Raw genomic sequence first — 17,236 nt, 5'->3', positions numbered from 1 at the left:
AACACCGGGGCAGGCGGCGCGGACGGCACGGCTGGAATACGCGCGGGGGGGCTGCTGCCCGCGGCAGAAGCCGATAGCTGCAGGGAGCTGCTTTTTAGAGCAGGAGCTTGTATCGGCGGGGACCCAAACCAGTCTCTGCAACGCCTGTTGCTTTCACGGGCTGCACTAGTCTGCTGGGCAGCTCTTTCCTCTGCCTTGTATTTCAAGAATTCAGCATGCACGACTCGCCATAAATTTCCCAACTCTCTCGCGGTCTTATCCTCATCTATGATTGCACGCCACAACTTATCTCCGAATATACGCCATTCCGACAACTCATGCACTGTATGTGGATTACGAAAAAACTCCTGTGCACACCCATAAGCTAACAACCCAGGAAGTTCTTTCTGTAAATCTATCCCTCTAATCTGACGCCCTCGTAAAAAGTCAGTAAATAAATCATATGCTGCTTGCCTGTCTTTATCCATTTCAACGACGATTGCGCGCTTCTTGCGGCTCTATTCAGGTCCGGCAGCACGTAGCAGCCGGGCTCTCCTCTGAGGTCACCCGGGGCACGAACACCTTCCTTTTTCAGCGGTGTTTTTTGCCGTCCCCAGCCGCGAAAGGACCTGCACTTGACTTTTACGCCTCCGACCGTGGCTAGTCCCGAAGGAACACGTCCGGGGTCACCATTTGTCGTAACGGCGGGAGAGATGCGACACACCATATGCGATGAATAGCAAATCTCGAAGTTTATTGAAAGCTTACACATTTTTATATTAATGTTAATGAAGCTTATGCATATTGCAAAATCTGAGCTCATTATTGGTTAAAGCACACTATGATCAAACACACCTACTTCTATCTCTTAACAATTATTTTGCCTCTATGTGTACATTCTTCTAATTTCTCTACCTTGGGATAACTACATTTTCTGGCAAGCAATTTTCTCCCCCGTCTTCCCGTTTTAGAGAAGGTCACTGTGACTTTCATCAGTAATTGGGCATCGGTTGCTCAGTTCCCAGCTTGTTTCTCTTACCCTTATCCATTGGTATCACATCGGAATGTCCTTTCTCAGCTAACCAATTATCCAAAAAGCTCTCTACAGGATTCCACATCCATAATTTCAAATATCCAAGGGTTGCTCCAAGCAAACCTGCCAGGACAGACAGGTCAGGCTTGCCTTGGCCTCTGGTGGCTGCTGTTCATCAGCTCCTGAAACATGGGGGCTCCATGGTTTCCTTCCTATGGAGACCAATGTGACATTGGGAGCCTTGTGAACTGAAGGGGCCATTGTGGCACTGCAGAGCGCCATGGATCCAAGGCACCATTGTGACACTGTGGGGCTTCGTGGAACCAAGGACATCCCTGTGGCTCTGTTGGGCCGCATGGTCCCAAGGGGCCAGAGCAAAGCAGCGGTGTGGGAGTTAGCCCAGCTGTAACTCAGAGTCAGACAGATTTTACCCTGGAAGAACTGGGCACGAGTCTCAAGCCATTGGAATAATTTGTTTAACTTAGGGTGAGTTTGAGAGTTCCCCCATAAGCCTTTAGTGTTGTTATGCTAAGTTGTCCAAGTTCTCCTTCCCTATTGGTTACTTGTTTCCCCTATCGGGTTATTGTTCCAGAGTGTTCTACCCTCAAGTGTATATATTGTTGCTTCGCCTTTATCTCAGGTCTTTGAATCCCACCCCTAGTACTGTGCTCGACTTCTCAATGTTTTTTGTTTTTCACCCTGTTACTAAAGTTCTTTTTGGCAACTCCATTGATCCTGCTTGTAGGAGCGTCGGGGGGTATGATGGTTGGGATGGACGGAGACGAGAGATCTCTGAAGCCAGGTCTTGGAACTTGTGGTTTATTGCAAAGGGTGTGGGTGCAGGGGCCTTGTTTGGAGCTGCCAGCCACAGCTCAGAGCAGGCCCGAGAGAGGAGCTCGAAAGAGGCGCCCAAAATGGATGCCCAAAAGAGGAGGGGAGTTCCCATTACAATACAATAAATCTTCTTCTGTGCTGCATATTCTAATTTTCACTAACCAATCTGGTACAGGATACAAATCTTATAGCATTTACATACAGCCGATAAGAATCATTACTATACCATACTGTGTTACATTTTAAACCCTAAAAACTCCTCTTTGGACCCCTTCTGCCAAGCTAGTAGGGTCTGCTCTGCCCCTTGGACCTGCCTGCAAGCAGAGGGTTTTGTTTCATCAAAAGAAGATTACCTTCAGCCGGCCATATCATTGTTTTCCAGTTGTTCAGTAACTAAGGCTTGGTATCTCAAAGCTTGCTTTCATTTCAATCTCATTTATAATTTTCATATTCTCAAAATCTTTTGCCAGGCAATCATATTTATAAGGCTTTCCTGTTTCATCTTCCCCAGCATCTGCTCCTTTTCATTTTCACCACCCTTGTCCTGAAGTCAGGGAACCAGAAAGGTTTGTCACAGCCACCCTCATTGTGACCTTCGGCACCCAAACAGGGACCATGACACTCAGTCATGTCAGCTGGGGTTAGCTGATGGATAGGCCAGCGCTCCCCGGGATTTTGTATTGTGCCAGGCCCAGCGGATTCATCGTTGCTTTGAGGGACCTCAGCCAGGATCCACAGGGACAGCGACAGTTTCACCTGCATAGGATTGCAGGTGGGCTTGGGGAATCATAAGACATTTATTGCCCATTTTGCCACTGTGTTTTTACAATATGCACCCATGTCCCAGAACTGATTTGGGGTGTTCTGGTGGCTCTTCCCCATAAGGCAGAGAAAAAAAAAAGGGTAGTCAGATTTCCAAAGTAGAAAGGAGCATACATGGATGTTTTAATTCTCACTGATCATGACTTAATATTTTCAAAGTATGAATTAAAATCAATCATGAGGTGGATCATTAAAAATTTTCCAGATGCCTCTGCTGATGAAATCCATACCACTGAATTTTGGGACTCCGTCGGAGTTAAAAGGGACCCCATTGCACCCTGCATGCTCCCCATCTTCCACACCATCCTTGAGACCCTTCACCAACAAGCAGTGTGTCAGAAACTCAATCCGTTGCTCACTCCTAACTTGGGACCACTCCTCAAACCTGCCTTTCTCAGACCTTCCACAATGGACCAAGATGGCAATGGCCATGCAGTCTTGGAGCATCATGCCCTGGAGATTCAAGATGGAAGGAGCCTGAATGTGGCTCAGGATCCCAACCATCCTCCCTCCATCTTGGCTCCTCCACTTCCTGCTACCACAGCCTTCTCTTCTGCCCTGAACGAACCTCCAGACTCCACCCCCACAACTGCGGGTCACGCCCCCACTGTCAATCATTCCACCTTCACGCTGGATCATGCCTCCAGAACTCCCCCCCCAAAGTCCACCATCCTAAATCAAGGCCCTTCATCCCCAACACCTGACAAAATGGCAGAGCCCTCTGCCTCACCCTCCAGCAACAATATAACCCCATGGTCAAAGATACTAAGCCCAACTGTCACACTATTTCTAATCCAAATGTTTCTCCCCCAAGTTATTCTTCCTCCCAGGAAGACAGTTTGGACCTCCCAGAGCCACCTTGCCCATCAGCCCCAGAAGATCCCTAGGAAAGGATCTGGAAAGAAGCAGTTAAGGAAGGAGACTGGCAAATAACCTCGAAACTCCTCGTTGCCCTGGTATGTTATGAAAGAAAGGGGCAGAATCCCAGGTATCAGCCATTGGTTTATGGGGAAATCAAGGATCTGTGTAGGGCAGCTAAAGACCATAGGAAGGACTTACCTTGTTTTAATGGCCTAATGAGGGCCATGTTTACAGCACTTGCTTTAACCCCCTATAATGTAAAATATATTATGACCACGATGTTGTCACCTACAGAATACACCCTGTGGGAAGGGGGATGGAAGTGTTTACTAAATCAATTAATAGCAAGCTATGCTAATAATGAGGCAAGGGTGGAATTGACAATCAGCCATCCAGCTGGAGAAAGACAACACAGCCTACCAGATGATCAAGCAGCAGGTATCCCCAGAGAAGTATTGGATGATATCAAAGAGATGGCTTTGCAAGCTTTAATCCAGGTATCGGATGGTAGCACCCCCAATTTGGACTACCTTGGGTGGCTGCAGCTAAAGCTTTAGGACAATCAGACCATCCTGGGTGCCTGTTAAGTAAGCAAACCAATGCTGCCTCCCTCACACTGAGTGGCTGCTCTCAGACACAGAGACCATCAGACACGCCACCTTGCAGAACAGCGATAGAGTTTTTACTCTGGGTACCTGGGCATGGTTGTGTAGACTCTGAGGGCATGTGCTGCATGAACCTCTCCAGCCACAGCGAGTCAATCCACAAGAGCATTCAGGTACTGAAGGAAGGGTTCAAGAAGCTTCAAGTGGAAAACAAAGACTGGTTCAATAAACTCTTCCAGTCCAAGGGACTAAAGGGTTGGATGATGCCGAGCTAAAACAGGACGATCAATTATCTTAGAGGTTGTTGTTGTATTGTTAATTGTCCCATGTTTGTTTGGATGCTTTTAGAATGTCTTACAAAATACTTTCAGTTCCATCTTTGTGTTAAAACAGAAAAAGGGAAGATACCCAACACAGGCTCCTCATGGAGTCCTTGGAGGAGAGAATTGGAGGCCAGGATGGCACAAAAACCTCTCAGAGACTCAGTGTGGGAAGGAAAATCCTTGAAAGTACCTAAAAGTATTCTTAAATCCATAAAGTACCTTAAAAACCTTGAGTATCTGAAGGCATTAATGAGCCCCACTGAGTGTCAGTACAGAGCTCTCCAGGGACTCGTTAAAGCCGATAATTGGGGCCATGATTGCACAAACCTCTCAGAGAGTCTGTATCAAAAGGGAAACACCAAGTACCTTCAAATAACTGAAGTACCTTGAAGTATTAATGATCCCCACTGAGTGTTGTTACTGACAAAGCCTCTCCAGGGACTAATTACAGCAGATAATTGGAGGCCATGATTGCACAAACCTCTCAGAGACTGCAAGGCAAAAGCCAAACCCAAAGTCCTTTGAAAAACCTGCAGTCCCTGCAGGGAGCATGAAGGAGCCCCCAGGGCCATTGCTGAGCAAGGCTCCCCAGGGACTCCTTGCAGCAGATCCTTGAGGCCACTGGGATGTGGGCTAGGGGGGGATGCTGAGGGCAGCACAAGGGGCTGACAGTGCCCAGCCTGGCTGGGGCTGTGCCAGGAGGCCCCAGGGCCTCAGGACAAGGTGTCTCCTCCCAGCCCTTGCTGGCACAGACCCTGCTGTGCCCCAGGCCACCAAGACTTGGCTTCTCTTTGTCCCCACCTGTCAGCACTGCCTGCAGTTCTCTGCTCTGCCTGGGGCCTGGGGACACTTGCTCAGTCGTGTCCCTCACTGGGACCCATTAAAAGTCCAAGAAACTTTGGAGTTGGATTCTGCCTTGGAGTTCCCGAGAGGTTTCTTCATCTCCCTCTCAGGGACTGATGTTCAGGGCCTGAGCACAAAGCCCCAGAGGCTGATTAAAGTCCTTGTGCTGTGTCTGTGCTGCTGAGCTGGGCTGGGCTCCTGGCACAGAGGCAGCTCCTGCTCACCAAGAAGAGCTTCAAAAGCACATTTCTCTGGATGAGCAGCTCTTGTGCCAGCCCAGCAGGGCTGGGGCACTGCCTGCAGCCAGCCCGGGCACAGCACAGAGGCACAGAGAGCTTCAATCAGTCAGGGCTGGGAAGGGGCTGAGAAGTGCCTGGGGCACAATCACTGCCAGCCCTTGGCACAGGAACCTCTGGCTGCAGGACAGTGCAGCTGCAGCTCCTGGAGCCATCTCCTCAAGCTGGAACATCCCAATGCCTGCAGAGCCTGTGAGTACATTCTCTGCTTGTCTCTTGTGCAGGGCAGCCAGGGGTGCCCAGGGCTGTCCTGCAGAGCAGGGTCCTGCAGCCCAGGGCGCTGTGCTGGGGCAGGGACTCTGCTGCCTGCCAGGGACAGCTCTCAGCCAGCCCTGGCAGCTGCTCCCAGCGCTGGGGGAGAAGATCTGGGTGGGAGGAGACAGCTGGTGAGGCTTGGGAGTGTTCTCCTTGTGTGGGGAGGATGCTGCATTGTTCAGGACTGCTCCCAGCATGGCATTGAACTGCAGAACATTTCCAACTGGATTATACAGGGAGCACAGCAAGGCAGGGACTGGATCAAAGGGCAAATCATGCTTTTTAAATGTATTTTTCTGGGTTGTCTTGATAGGAAAATGCACATAGATATTTATCTCTCAGTTCAGGTTTTAAAACACAATCTTCTCAGATGTTTATAAACCAGGCAGTAAAAGAAATCAGCACAGGGCCCCTCACAGGCAGCATCAGTGTTGCTTTTCCAGCCTCCTCCAGGTTGCTCTGACGTTGCCATCAGAGCCTGCAGAGCCAGAGCTGCCCCTGGGCAGTGCCAGAGCTGGGAGGGCTCTGCAGGGCAGAGCTGAGCCCCCAGGGCTGGGCTGGGCTCTGGAAGCACTGGCAGGGCCCAGCCCTGGGCACAGGGAAGCAGCTGCTGGCAGGGACAGCTCCAGGCAGCAGAGCCCTGGGCAGGCAGTGGGGGGAAAGTGCCCCCAGCCTGTGCTGGGATATTTCAAGTCCTCTCCACACCCAACTATTCCATGATTACTTTTCTTACAGATCCCCATGCCAAGACAGAACAAATGTCCAACAGCAGCTCCATCAGGCACTTCCTGCTGCTGGCATTGGCAGACACGCGGCAGCTGCAGCTCCTGCACTTCTGCCTCTTGCTGGGCATCTCCCTGGCTGCCCTCCTGGGCAACGGCCTCATCATCAGCGCCGTAGCCTGCGGCCACCACCTGCACACGCCCATGTTCTTCTTCCTGCTCAACCTGGCCCTCGCTGACCTGGGCTCCATCTGCACCACTGTCCCCAAAGCCATGCACAATTCCCTCTGGGACACCAGCAACATCTCCTACACTGGATGTGCTGCTCAGCTCTTTTTCTTTACGTTCTTCATCTCAGCAGAGTTTTACCTCCTGACCATCATGTGCTACGACCGCTACGTGTCCATCTGCAAACCCCTGCACTACGGGACCCTCCTGGGCAGCAGAGCTTGTGCCCACATGGCAGCAGCTGCCTGGGCCAGTGCCTTTCTCTATTCACTGCTGCACACGGCCAATACATTTTCCCTGCCCCTGTGCCATGGCAATGCCCTGGGCCAGTTCTTCTGTGAAATCCCACAGATCCTCAAGCTCTCCTGCTCCAAATCCTACCTCAGGGAAGTTGGACTTCTTGCTGTTAGTGTGTGTTTGGTATTCGGTTGTTTTGTGTTCATTGTTTTCTCCTATGTGCAGATCTTCAGGGCTGTGCTGAGGATCCCCTCTGAGCAGAGACGGCACAAAGCCTTTTCCACCTGCCTCCCTCACCTGGCTGTGGTTTCTCTGTTCCTCAGCACTGCAGTGTTTACCCACCTGAAGCCCCCCTCCATGTCCTCCCCATCCCTGGATCTGGCCCTGGCCATTCTGTACTCAGTGGTGCCTCCAGCCCTGAACCCCCTCATCTACAGCCTGAGGAACCAGGAGCTCAAGGCTGCAGTGAGGAGACTGATGAGTGGATGCTTTCAGAAACATTAAAATTCTAGCCAATTTCTGCAATCACTTGTAATAAAAGGCATCTTTGATACTTCTTCTTCCACTGGTTGTGGAAATTTTTTCCTTTGTATTACTTTTATAATATAGTCCACAAAAAAAGCCATTCTTTGTGTCATTTCTCATTTTTTTTTCTCTCCACCTTCCCTGTGGCCACAGACATTGTCACTGAGGGGCTGCGCTCTTGGTGGCTTTAAAGGAACTCAAGGATCTCCCAGCAGAGTTTTCTGCAGAGATGCCCTTGTGTTGCCTTCTCTGGAGCTGCAGCAGCAATGTCTGTGTGCAGAGCTGGGGCAGATCAGTGCTGGCCCAGCAGCTGTGCCCAGCAGCAGCAGCAGCAGCAGCACTTGGTGTTGCCAGTGCTGCTGCCGTGGCCCTGCCCCGCTGCCCTGGTGGCCCTGGTGTTGCTGCAGGGCCTGAGTGCTCTCGGGGCCGGGCACAGCCCTGGGGGTGGCAGTGCCGGGGCTGCAGCAGGGACAGGCCATGGGCACTGCTGGGGCAGCGCTGACGCCTCAGGCCAGGCCCTGGGGGCTCCAGGCTCCTTGCCCAGGCTCTCTCAAGAACACGGCCAGGCCAATGCTCAGCACAGAAACCCCCGTCAGCAGCCCCAGGCTGGCCGTGGGCAGGCTGGGGGCAAACAGCATGGCTGGGCCTCTGCAAGGGCCCTGGGGCAGACGGGAAGGAGCAGCAGAGCAGGGGCTGATCCATGCCCAGTGCGCTGCACAGCCCAGGGCAGCGTCCCAGAGCGTCCTCATGCAGCTGCCAACAACATCCCCCCTCTGCAGCCCTGGCCTCTCCCCCAGCTCACACAGGTGCCCCATCCTTGCAGGCACAGACACGGCAGCACTGCCTCAGCAGCCCCTGTTTGCATTGCACACAGCAGGGGCAGCACCCCCATGCTGTTGCTGTGGGGACATGAACCTGAGGGAGCACAAATGCCATCAGCCCCTGGGGCCAGCAAGGCCTGGGGGACACCAGGGAAACCACTCAGCTTTGTCCTGGCCTCTGCATTCAGCCAGAAAGTTTGTTCCCATCAGCTGGGAGTTTCCTGTGCCACTGCAGACGCTGTTGCTCAGAGCCAGGGCTGCCTGGCAGCCACCCCCAAACTGCCCTGAGCATTTTTTCTGCTTCTCCTTTGCTTTCTCCACTCTTCCTGCTTCCAATTTCTACCCACTGCCCACCCCTGTTCCCTCTCCTGCAAACAGCCCATCCCTGTTTGCCCTTTCCTCTCTGGCTCCACTCCCCATTACAGTTCCTGACTTGGCACCATGGGAACGTCCCTTGGGCAGCAGGATCATCCTACAAGTGCTGCAGGAATTGTCTGCAGGCTCCTGCAGTGCCTGCTGCTGCTCCCTTGCCAGAGGCACCCCAGGCCAGGGGGGCACATCTGGGCTGCTGTGTCTGCCTCTGGGGCTCCCTGTTCTGGGCAGTGAGGAGGAGCTGCAGAGGCTCTGCAGGACTGACAGGATGGGCTTTGGGGCTGCCAGGAGAAGCTGAGGGACCTGGGCTGCTGGAGCTGCTGAAGAGGAGGCCCAGGGCTCATCCTGAAACTGCTCCAAGGGTGGTTTCAGAGAATCCCAGAATCAGCAAAGTTGGAAAAGACGTTGGAGATCATCAAGTCCAACCTGTGCCCTGACACTGCCTTGTGTCCCCTGAGCCTCCTCTTCTCCAGGATAAACAATCTGAGCTCCCTCAGCCACTCCTCACAGGACTTGTGCTCCACACCCTTCCCCAGCCTTGTTGCCCTTCTCTGGACACACTCCAGCCCCTCCATGTCCTTCCTAAGTTGGGGGGCCCAGAACTGGACACAGCACTCCAGGTGCTGCCCAACCAGTGCTGAGCACAGGGGAAGAATCCCTGCCCTGCTCCTGCTGGCCACACCATTCCTGATCCAGGGCAGGAGCCATTGGCCTTCTTGGCCCCCTGGGCTCACTGCTGCCTCATGTCCAGCCTGCTGTCCATCAGTGCCTGCAGGTCCCTTTCTGCCTGGCTGCTCTCCAGCCACTCTGTCCCCAGCCTGTAGTGCTGCAGGGGTTGTTGTGGCCAAAGTGCAGGACCTGGCACTGGGACTTGTTAAACCTCACCTTGTTGGATTTGGGCCCTGCATCCAGCCTGTCCAGGGCCCTGTGCAGAGCCCTCCTACCCTCCAGCAGATCCACACTCACACCCAGCTTGGTGTCACCAGGGTTCCATGAGGCCCCAGAGTGTCCCAAAGTTCCCTGTGATTCCATGAGGCCTCCCAGTGTCACAATGTCCCTTTGGTTCCATGGGACCCCTTGGTGTCACAAAGTCCCTTGGATCCTTGGGCCCTGCTGTGTCACAGTGGATCCTTGGTTCCATGAGGTCTGGCAGTGCAGCAATGCTCTCCTTGGTTCCACAGTGTCACAATGGCCTCTTGGTCCCAAGGGCCACCACGGTGTCAAACATGTTTCCTTCATTCCAGGAGTCCCTGAGGAGCAGCCCTGCCCTCTTGGTTCCATGGGGCCCTGCAGTGTCACGATGGCCCATCATGACACCAGGTCCTGCTCTGTCACAATGCTCTGCATGGTTCCACAAGGCCCTGCAGGGTCACAATGGCCTCTGTGGTTCCACCAGGACCCAGACTGTCACCATGGACTCCTTGCTTCCATTCAGCCCCACAGTGTCACCATGGCCCCTTGGCTCTGTGCTGCCATGTCGTACACAGTGTCACCATGGTCCTCTTAGTGCCCCCAGGCCCCGCAGTGTCACAATGTCCCCTTGCTTCTCCAGGGCCCTGAAGTGTCACAATCATCAGAGAATCAGCCAGGCTGGAAAAGACCTTGGAGTTCAACAGGTCCAACCTGGGACCCAACACCACCTTGTCACCCAGACCATGGCACTGAGTGCCACATCCAGTCTTTCCTTAAACACCTCCAGGGATGGTGACTCACCCACCTCCCTGGGCAGCCCATTCCAATGCCCAATCACAGAATCACAGCCCTGGTTCCTGATCCATTGGAGTGCCAGGGGTTGGATGAGGGAAACGGTGGGGATGGGATAGGGACAAAGTGTTCTAGATTGTCATCCATTAAGTTTCTTGATTTTCATACCTGTTCAGACTGGATTAGAAGGTGCTAGAGGTCAATATCAATTGGAGATTGCTGATACCAGTCTGCAAACAGGAGAAGAAAACTTAACATGACAAAACACTTCTTTCTGCATTGTTGACAATACAATGTATTCACTTAGAATACACTTCTAAAATCTGTCTAAATTATTCACAGAAATTTATAAAAACATAGAATATTCCCTGTGGCTTTTGTTGTTCTGGAATTTTTGCATAAATGTTTATGAGCTTTCCTGACTGAATTCCTGAACTGAAGAGCTTGAGAAAGAAGAGGCCTCTGGAGTAGTAAAACTCATCAGCAAACTCCAAGTGGCTGAGGATCTATGCCCATGAGAGCAGCAATAAACAGAAATGGGCACAGCTTTGTGGCTGCCCCAGCTTTGGCATGGGCCCTGGGCCTGGAGCAGGAGCAGCTCTTGAGGACCCAAGGCCGGGGCTCTTGTGCTGCCCTGGGCAGATGGGATGGCAGCAGGGGCTGCAGAGCTCTCAGCACCTCAGCCCCAGGGGAGCAGGGCAGCCAGGGAGCCTCCTTTGGCCTTGGCCAAGCACCTTCCCCCATGGCTGGGGCTGAGTCCTGTGGCAGCTGCAGCTGCTGCTGTGGCCTTGGCAGGGGCTGAGGCCGTGGGGCCAGTGGCCAGAGCAGCCTGGCCTGAGCAGAGCTGTGGGGCCAGAGCCGGCTGGGCTGGGCTGGGCTCAGAGAGGCCCTTGGTGCTGCCCAGAGCTCAGGGCAGCTGGCAGAGCTTGCAGGGAGCTGGGCTGGGCTCTGAGAGCCTGGCCCAGAAACCATCAGTGTCCATCTCAGCCTGGCTGAGCGTGCAAGGGCAGGACTCAGGCCAGGCCTTGTGGGGCAGGGCCAGCGCCTGTGCAAGGCATTGCAAACAGGCAAGTGGCCCAGAGAGGAGGCTGCTCTGTGCCCTTTGTGGCACAGACAGAGCAGGGAGGGGGCCCAGGACATTTGTCAGCGCCAGCCTCTGTGCCCAGCCTATGGCAGCCCTGGCTGCTGAGCCCAGCTTTGGCCTGGGCTGAGTTTGGCTGTGGCCCAGCTCCATCCTCCTGCGGGGCTCAGGGCCTGTTCCCGGCCATGGCCAGCCCTGGCTGCCTCTCTGCTGGCCCAGAGGCCGGCAGAGCCCGGGGTAGGGCTGTCTGTGCAGCCCCACAGGTGCCACGGGCTCTGCAGGAGCTGGCAGAGGCTGCCCAGCAGGGAGGCCATGGGGCACAGAGCCCCAAGGCTGCTGTGGGCACCACGGCACAGGGGCCGTTCCCAGCCGCAATGCTCCTGGCCTGGGCTGGGCCTGCACAGGGGCTGGGCCACCATGGCTGGGCCAGCACAGGGCCACAAAGGGGCCACGCAGCCGCTGCCGGGGCTGACAGCAAGGCCAGGCACACACAAGCAATTGCTGAGCATGGCCTGCGCTGGCCAGGCCTGACTGTGCCAAAGGCAGAGCTCAGCTGCCCTTGGGGGCTGCAGCAACACTCCAGAGCCCAAAGAGCCTCCATGGCTGGGCTGGAGACCAAGGCTGCAGCAGGGAAATGCAGGGCTGCTGTGGGATGGGGAGGCCACTGAATTCCAGCACACACCTCAGCTCTCTGATGATCCCAGCACCATGCTGGGCCCTGTTTCAGACTGGAGCAGAGCAGATGGTGATGGCACAGGAGCCCTGCGGGGCTGTCAGGGACCTGCAGCTTGCAAGGTGCTCTGCTCTCCCTCAGGTGCTCTGGGAGAGATCCAATCCCAGCTGGGCACCTCAGGGCACAAGTGGCACTGCCTGTCCATGGGCACACTACTGATGTCTTCCTGGAAAGGGGCACAGGTTTGGATACCTGGTTTTTTCATAATATACAAGCAAATCTTTTTTATCTGGGTCCATTTAGCATTCTTAAGAAATGGCAAAGTTTTCCAACCATGAGCAGGAATTTTCTGGATCTACTGGATTCTTTGACTGATGGCAGAAGAAGAAATACTGATTTTCCCCTCTCCCTTTGCCACCAACATTTAGTCTAATATTTCATGACCCCCTTCCTTTAGGGGTTTCCATCCCTCCTGGTTAAATGTCCATGTCTAAGGACATCTCTTCATTTAGAGCAGCTGGACCTATGTCTTTCCCATTGCTCCCAGACTTCCTCCTGCAGATGTTCTCTGGTCATTCCAATGCATCTCACTTGACTGGCATCATGCTTTGAGCTTCAGGGAATTGCCCAATCTTTCAGAAGTATAAATATTTCCTTAGTTGTAGTTTTATCTTTTATATCACCTCTTCTTGTATCTTTGTCTAAAATCCTTAGTTTATGGAAATCCCTTGTGGATGGTGGACATGTCAGATGTTGCTGCAATGTCAGGAGGAGCTGGGGGAAGTGTTTTGAGGTTTATTACGTTTTAACATTTCACATTTTTTATGCTGGCCATGAAGAGAAACCTTTCTGTGCCTCTGAGTCTCACCAGTTCCTGACCCCCAAAGGACACAAACCTGATGAGTTGTGGTTCCCACTCCAGTGGCTGCACTTGCACCTCCCTCCATCCCCAGAGCAGAGCTCCCTTGTCCCAGAAAGTGCCTGGCAAAGGAGGAATGAATGAAACCGGACACGCTGTGGGAATCAGGGCAGGGCAGAGCCAGGGAGAAGAATGACTTTTGCATTTGATGGAGCTGTGCCTTCCCTTGGCTTTGCTGGCTGACAAGAAATGAACATCCCTCTGTGTCTCGGGCAGCTCCTTCTCCAAGGAAAGCAGGTGGGAGTTGGAGCCAAGGAGCTGAAAGCTGCAGGTGCAGCCTGGGCTGGAGGGAGCTCAGATTTGCACAAGGCTGCTCTGAGTGCCAGGGCTTGGATGGGGGAAATGGTGGGCTGGGGGTAGGGACAGAGTCTGATTGATTGTCAGCCAGGAAGGGTCTTGATTTTTATATCTATTCCAACTGCATGAGGAGGTACTTGGATTCAGTGTCAGTTGGAGACTGCACATAATGATTTATGAACAGGAAAAAATCCTGAACAGGACCTAAAAAATGTTTTCTCACTGTCTTTTTAAATATAATGCATTCACTTTGAACATACAAATGACATCTGTCAAATTAACCACAAAATATTTGAAAACTTCAATCAAATTATTCCCAGAGGCTTGGCTTATTCAGGTGTTCTGAATGTTAACGAGCCCTGGGCCACTGAATTCCTGAACTGAGGAGCTGAAGGCTGAACAAGTGATTTGGAAAATTAAATCAAATTATTCCCAGAGGCCTGGCTTGTTCAGGTGTTCTGAATGTTCATGAGCCCTGGGACACTGAATTCCTGCACTGAAGAGCTGAAGGCTGAACAAGCCTCTGGAGCAGTGAAATTCAGCAGCAGCCTCCAAGTTGCTGAGGATGTCAGCAGCCCCCAGTGAGGCCATCCCTGCCCAGAGACCGTGGGGGAATGGGCAGACAAGGAGAGCGTCCCTGGGGCTGGGGCAGCACAACTCAGAGGCACCAGCGGCTCCAGCTGGGCAATGGAGTGTGGAAGGTGGCTGGGAAAGCCCTGCCTGGGCTGGGCCAAGCAGCACAGACAAGCCCTGACTCCCATTCCCCAAACAACTCTCTCAAGGAGACATTTAAAAGGAATTACAATTGTTTGTGTTCTCTGAGTTGGACTCCCTGGAGTAATACCAACAAAGATTCTCAGGAGCTGAAAAGAAGAAAACAGTCACTACTGGGAGCTTTAGAAAATCAGAGAAACTTTTGCAAATGGTTTATTATGACATTGTAGTGGTTTTAGTTTGTTAATTTAAGATTTTTCTAATATTGAGATTTCTTAATTGATGAGTGTAGTGAGTTTTCGTGTCGGTTAATTATTTATTTATTTATTTTATTGTGAGATAGGATTAATGGAAAGGTCAAGTAGGCCTAACATTTTAAAAGGGTATAAAGAAATCTTTATTAAAAGTAAATTTAAAAAGAAAAAAGTAGTAAGAATTATAATAAACCCTTTAGAACACTTTTTTTTCTTTATAACTTTTTCTTTTTACTGACAGTGTAAAGTAAACTTAAAATTTCTAGTTGGTTTACTATTTCAAGAGTAGTCTTTTTTTAGTTTACTTGGGGAGAGAAGTTTTTCTTGTTAAGGTTATGGATATTTTTTTACAAGAAGAAATTTTTTTTTTTTTTGGTTCTTAATTCCATCATGGATAACAGTTGTCTGGGGAACTTTGTTCTTGTGAAGTTGTTTTTATTGCTACAAGCTTTTTCACAGCTTGTAGATGGGCCATGTCAACTTATGGGGTATTGTTTTAAAGATGAGTTCTTTAACGGTAAAAGTTTTTATTTTTTATTTTTAAAATTATTTTTATCTCTGGGAATAGAGATCTTCTCTTGGGGATACTGGATTACTTGGATTTTTTTCCCTTCTGTTTAAACTTTTTATGAAATTACAGTTATTTTAACATTTGTTTATTTTATTATGGAGGGGTTTTTTAATATTAATTGTAATTTTTTTAAAATGTTTTTTGTGTTATAAAGAAAAAGAGTTTTTTCATTATAGTTTACAAGAGAATTTTAGTTTTAAGATTAAGGTATTTTTTCTTCTTTTTTATTTGGGATTTAATTTCTCCTTTACTGACTTTGATGGTTTTATATATTTTTTATATGCTGGTATTTTGTTTTTTTCTTTTACTCAATGGAGCAATGAAGTATTGAAAGGATTAACACCTGACCTGCCAGTAACTTGTGGTGGAAGTTGTGGTTGGGTTGTGTTAGGATTGGTTTTATGGTTGGTTTTGGGTTTTTCTTTGTGTTTAATTTTAGTTGCAGGGTTATTTTGTACGGGTGGTAGGTTGTAGGGGTTTTTGGTTTGAGTTGTGTTGGGGAGAGGGGACTTGATGGTGAGATTTTAATAGCTGTGGCTGGCTTTGTTCTGGTTGGGGTTTTGTAGCCTCTTTTGTTTTCCTGTTTGGGAGTTGTTGGGGTTTGGTTTGGTCAGAATGGGGCCGATGGGGGGGGGCAGCCTGGAGAGGGGGGAAGGGGCTCCGCCCATGGCAGGGTTGCTTGGTTTGGTTTGGTTTGGTTTGGTTTGGTTTGGTTTGGTTTGGTTTGGTTTGGTTTGGTTTGGTTGAGATGGGGGCCAGGGCCATGGCCCGCTGCTTCTTTGTTGACTGGAAACGAAAGAGGAAGTTCCTGGGTTTTTTTTATAATTAACATTTGTGTTTCACAGAGGCGTGTTCAGTATCTCAGTGGTTTAACAGATTGTCAGTGACACAAAAAGTTTTACATTACTTTTAAAAATTCTTGTCATGTATTACAACAGATATTCAATCAACAAAAAACACTTCTGAAAGCATTGACTTGGCCCATTCAACTTCACAAACTCTAAGCCTGTTCAATTTAAAGTTAATCAACATTTGCAGGAGCACAGAAACAGAAGAAGAAGATGCAGAAAGAGAAAAACTCAAAAAAGATACAGAGAAGCACACACAGAGCTACCAACTCCTGGATTCCAGCACTGTTCAGATGTAAATTCCAAGAGGAGGTAGGGTCAAGATGTGTGCTTGCCTTGTGGTCAGCCTTCAATACCCCTTGGTCTCCCTGGACCCTTCCCCCAGGTGGGGCTTGGGCTCATTTGGTCCCTCAGGAGCTGGGCTGGGGCTGCAGAGGTGGCTGTGGAGCATTGCCTGTGCTGTGCCAGGGACTGGCAGCCACAGCTGGGCTGGGATAGAGGCTCTGGGGGGATTGGGGTTCCAGGGCAGGGCAGGGCTGGGCTTCCAGGGCAGGGCAAGGCTGGACCTGCACCTTCCTCCCCCCACATATGAAATGTTTCCAGCCAACAATCTCCTCCAATTTGTCACAACAGGCAATATTCAAGGTGGAACCCAAATTCTGGCCATGGGCATCTGGACTAGAAGGACAGTTGTTTTCCATAGAAGAAAAGCACAGAGCCTCAGTGTTTGGAGAGCCTCACTAGACCAAGGCCAGCCAGACTTGTCAGGAATGGAAGATTTTGTCTGGGACCAGACTTTGGATATAGGGAATATTAGAGGTGGAACCCCAATCTCAGCCATGGGCACCTGGAGAAGCAGGACAGTTCTTTTCCATAGGAAGGAAATCACAGAGCCTTCCCCAGTGTTTTTTGAGACCGATGCAAAGTGACCCTTGTAAAACCACTGCAAGACAGACTTGTCCTGGCAATATCCCTATTGGAACAATCGCTGGATATAAGGAAATTTGGAGGTGAAATCCCAGTTCTGGCCACAGGTGCCTGGAGGAGGAGGACAGTTCTTTTCCATAGGAAGAAAAGCACGGAGCTGCAGTGCTTCAGCAGCAGATGAGATGAGACCCTCAACATGCCAGGGTCAGCTGGACCAGTCAGGCAGCCCCTGGGAGGCCAAACCAGCCAGATCTGTTCTGTGTCCCCTTGGTTTTGTGGGGCCCTACAGTGCCACAGTCGTGCCTTGGATCCATGGGGCCCCGCCGTGCCATAATGGTGGCTTGATCCCATGGGGTCCAGCAGTGTCACGATGGACCCTTGTTTCCATGGGATCCAGCAATGTCACAATGGCCCCTGGGTTCCAGAAGACCCCACAGTGTCACAATGGTCCCAATGATTCCATGAGGCCTTGCAGTGTCACAATGGACCTTT

The 17,236-nt window shown here is 51.1% G+C and overlaps 2 protein-coding genes across 2 annotated transcripts in view; both read left to right on the top strand.

Moving 5' to 3' along the window:
• Positions 1-17,236, top strand: part of LOC139604076 (uncharacterized) — a 1,261,625-nt gene that overhangs the window by 800,273 nt on the left and 444,116 nt on the right.
• LOC139604002 (olfactory receptor 14J1-like) lies at positions 6,586-7,542 on the top strand. Its single transcript, XM_071455002.1, has one exon. It carries the CDS (start codon positions 6,610-6,612, stop codon positions 7,540-7,542), a length of 933 nt encoding a protein of 310 aa, XP_071311103.1. The 5' UTR covers positions 6,586-6,609.

Source organism: Agelaius tricolor, unplaced genomic scaffold (assembly GCF_023055355.1).
Source record: "Agelaius tricolor isolate 1412-34295 unplaced genomic scaffold, bAgeTri1.0.p SCAF_43, whole genome shotgun sequence".
NCBI classification, from domain to species: Eukaryota; Metazoa; Chordata; class Aves; order Passeriformes; family Icteridae; genus Agelaius; species Agelaius tricolor.
Note: the sequence above shows the minus strand (reverse complement) of the source record. Positions and strands in the feature narration are given on the sequence as shown.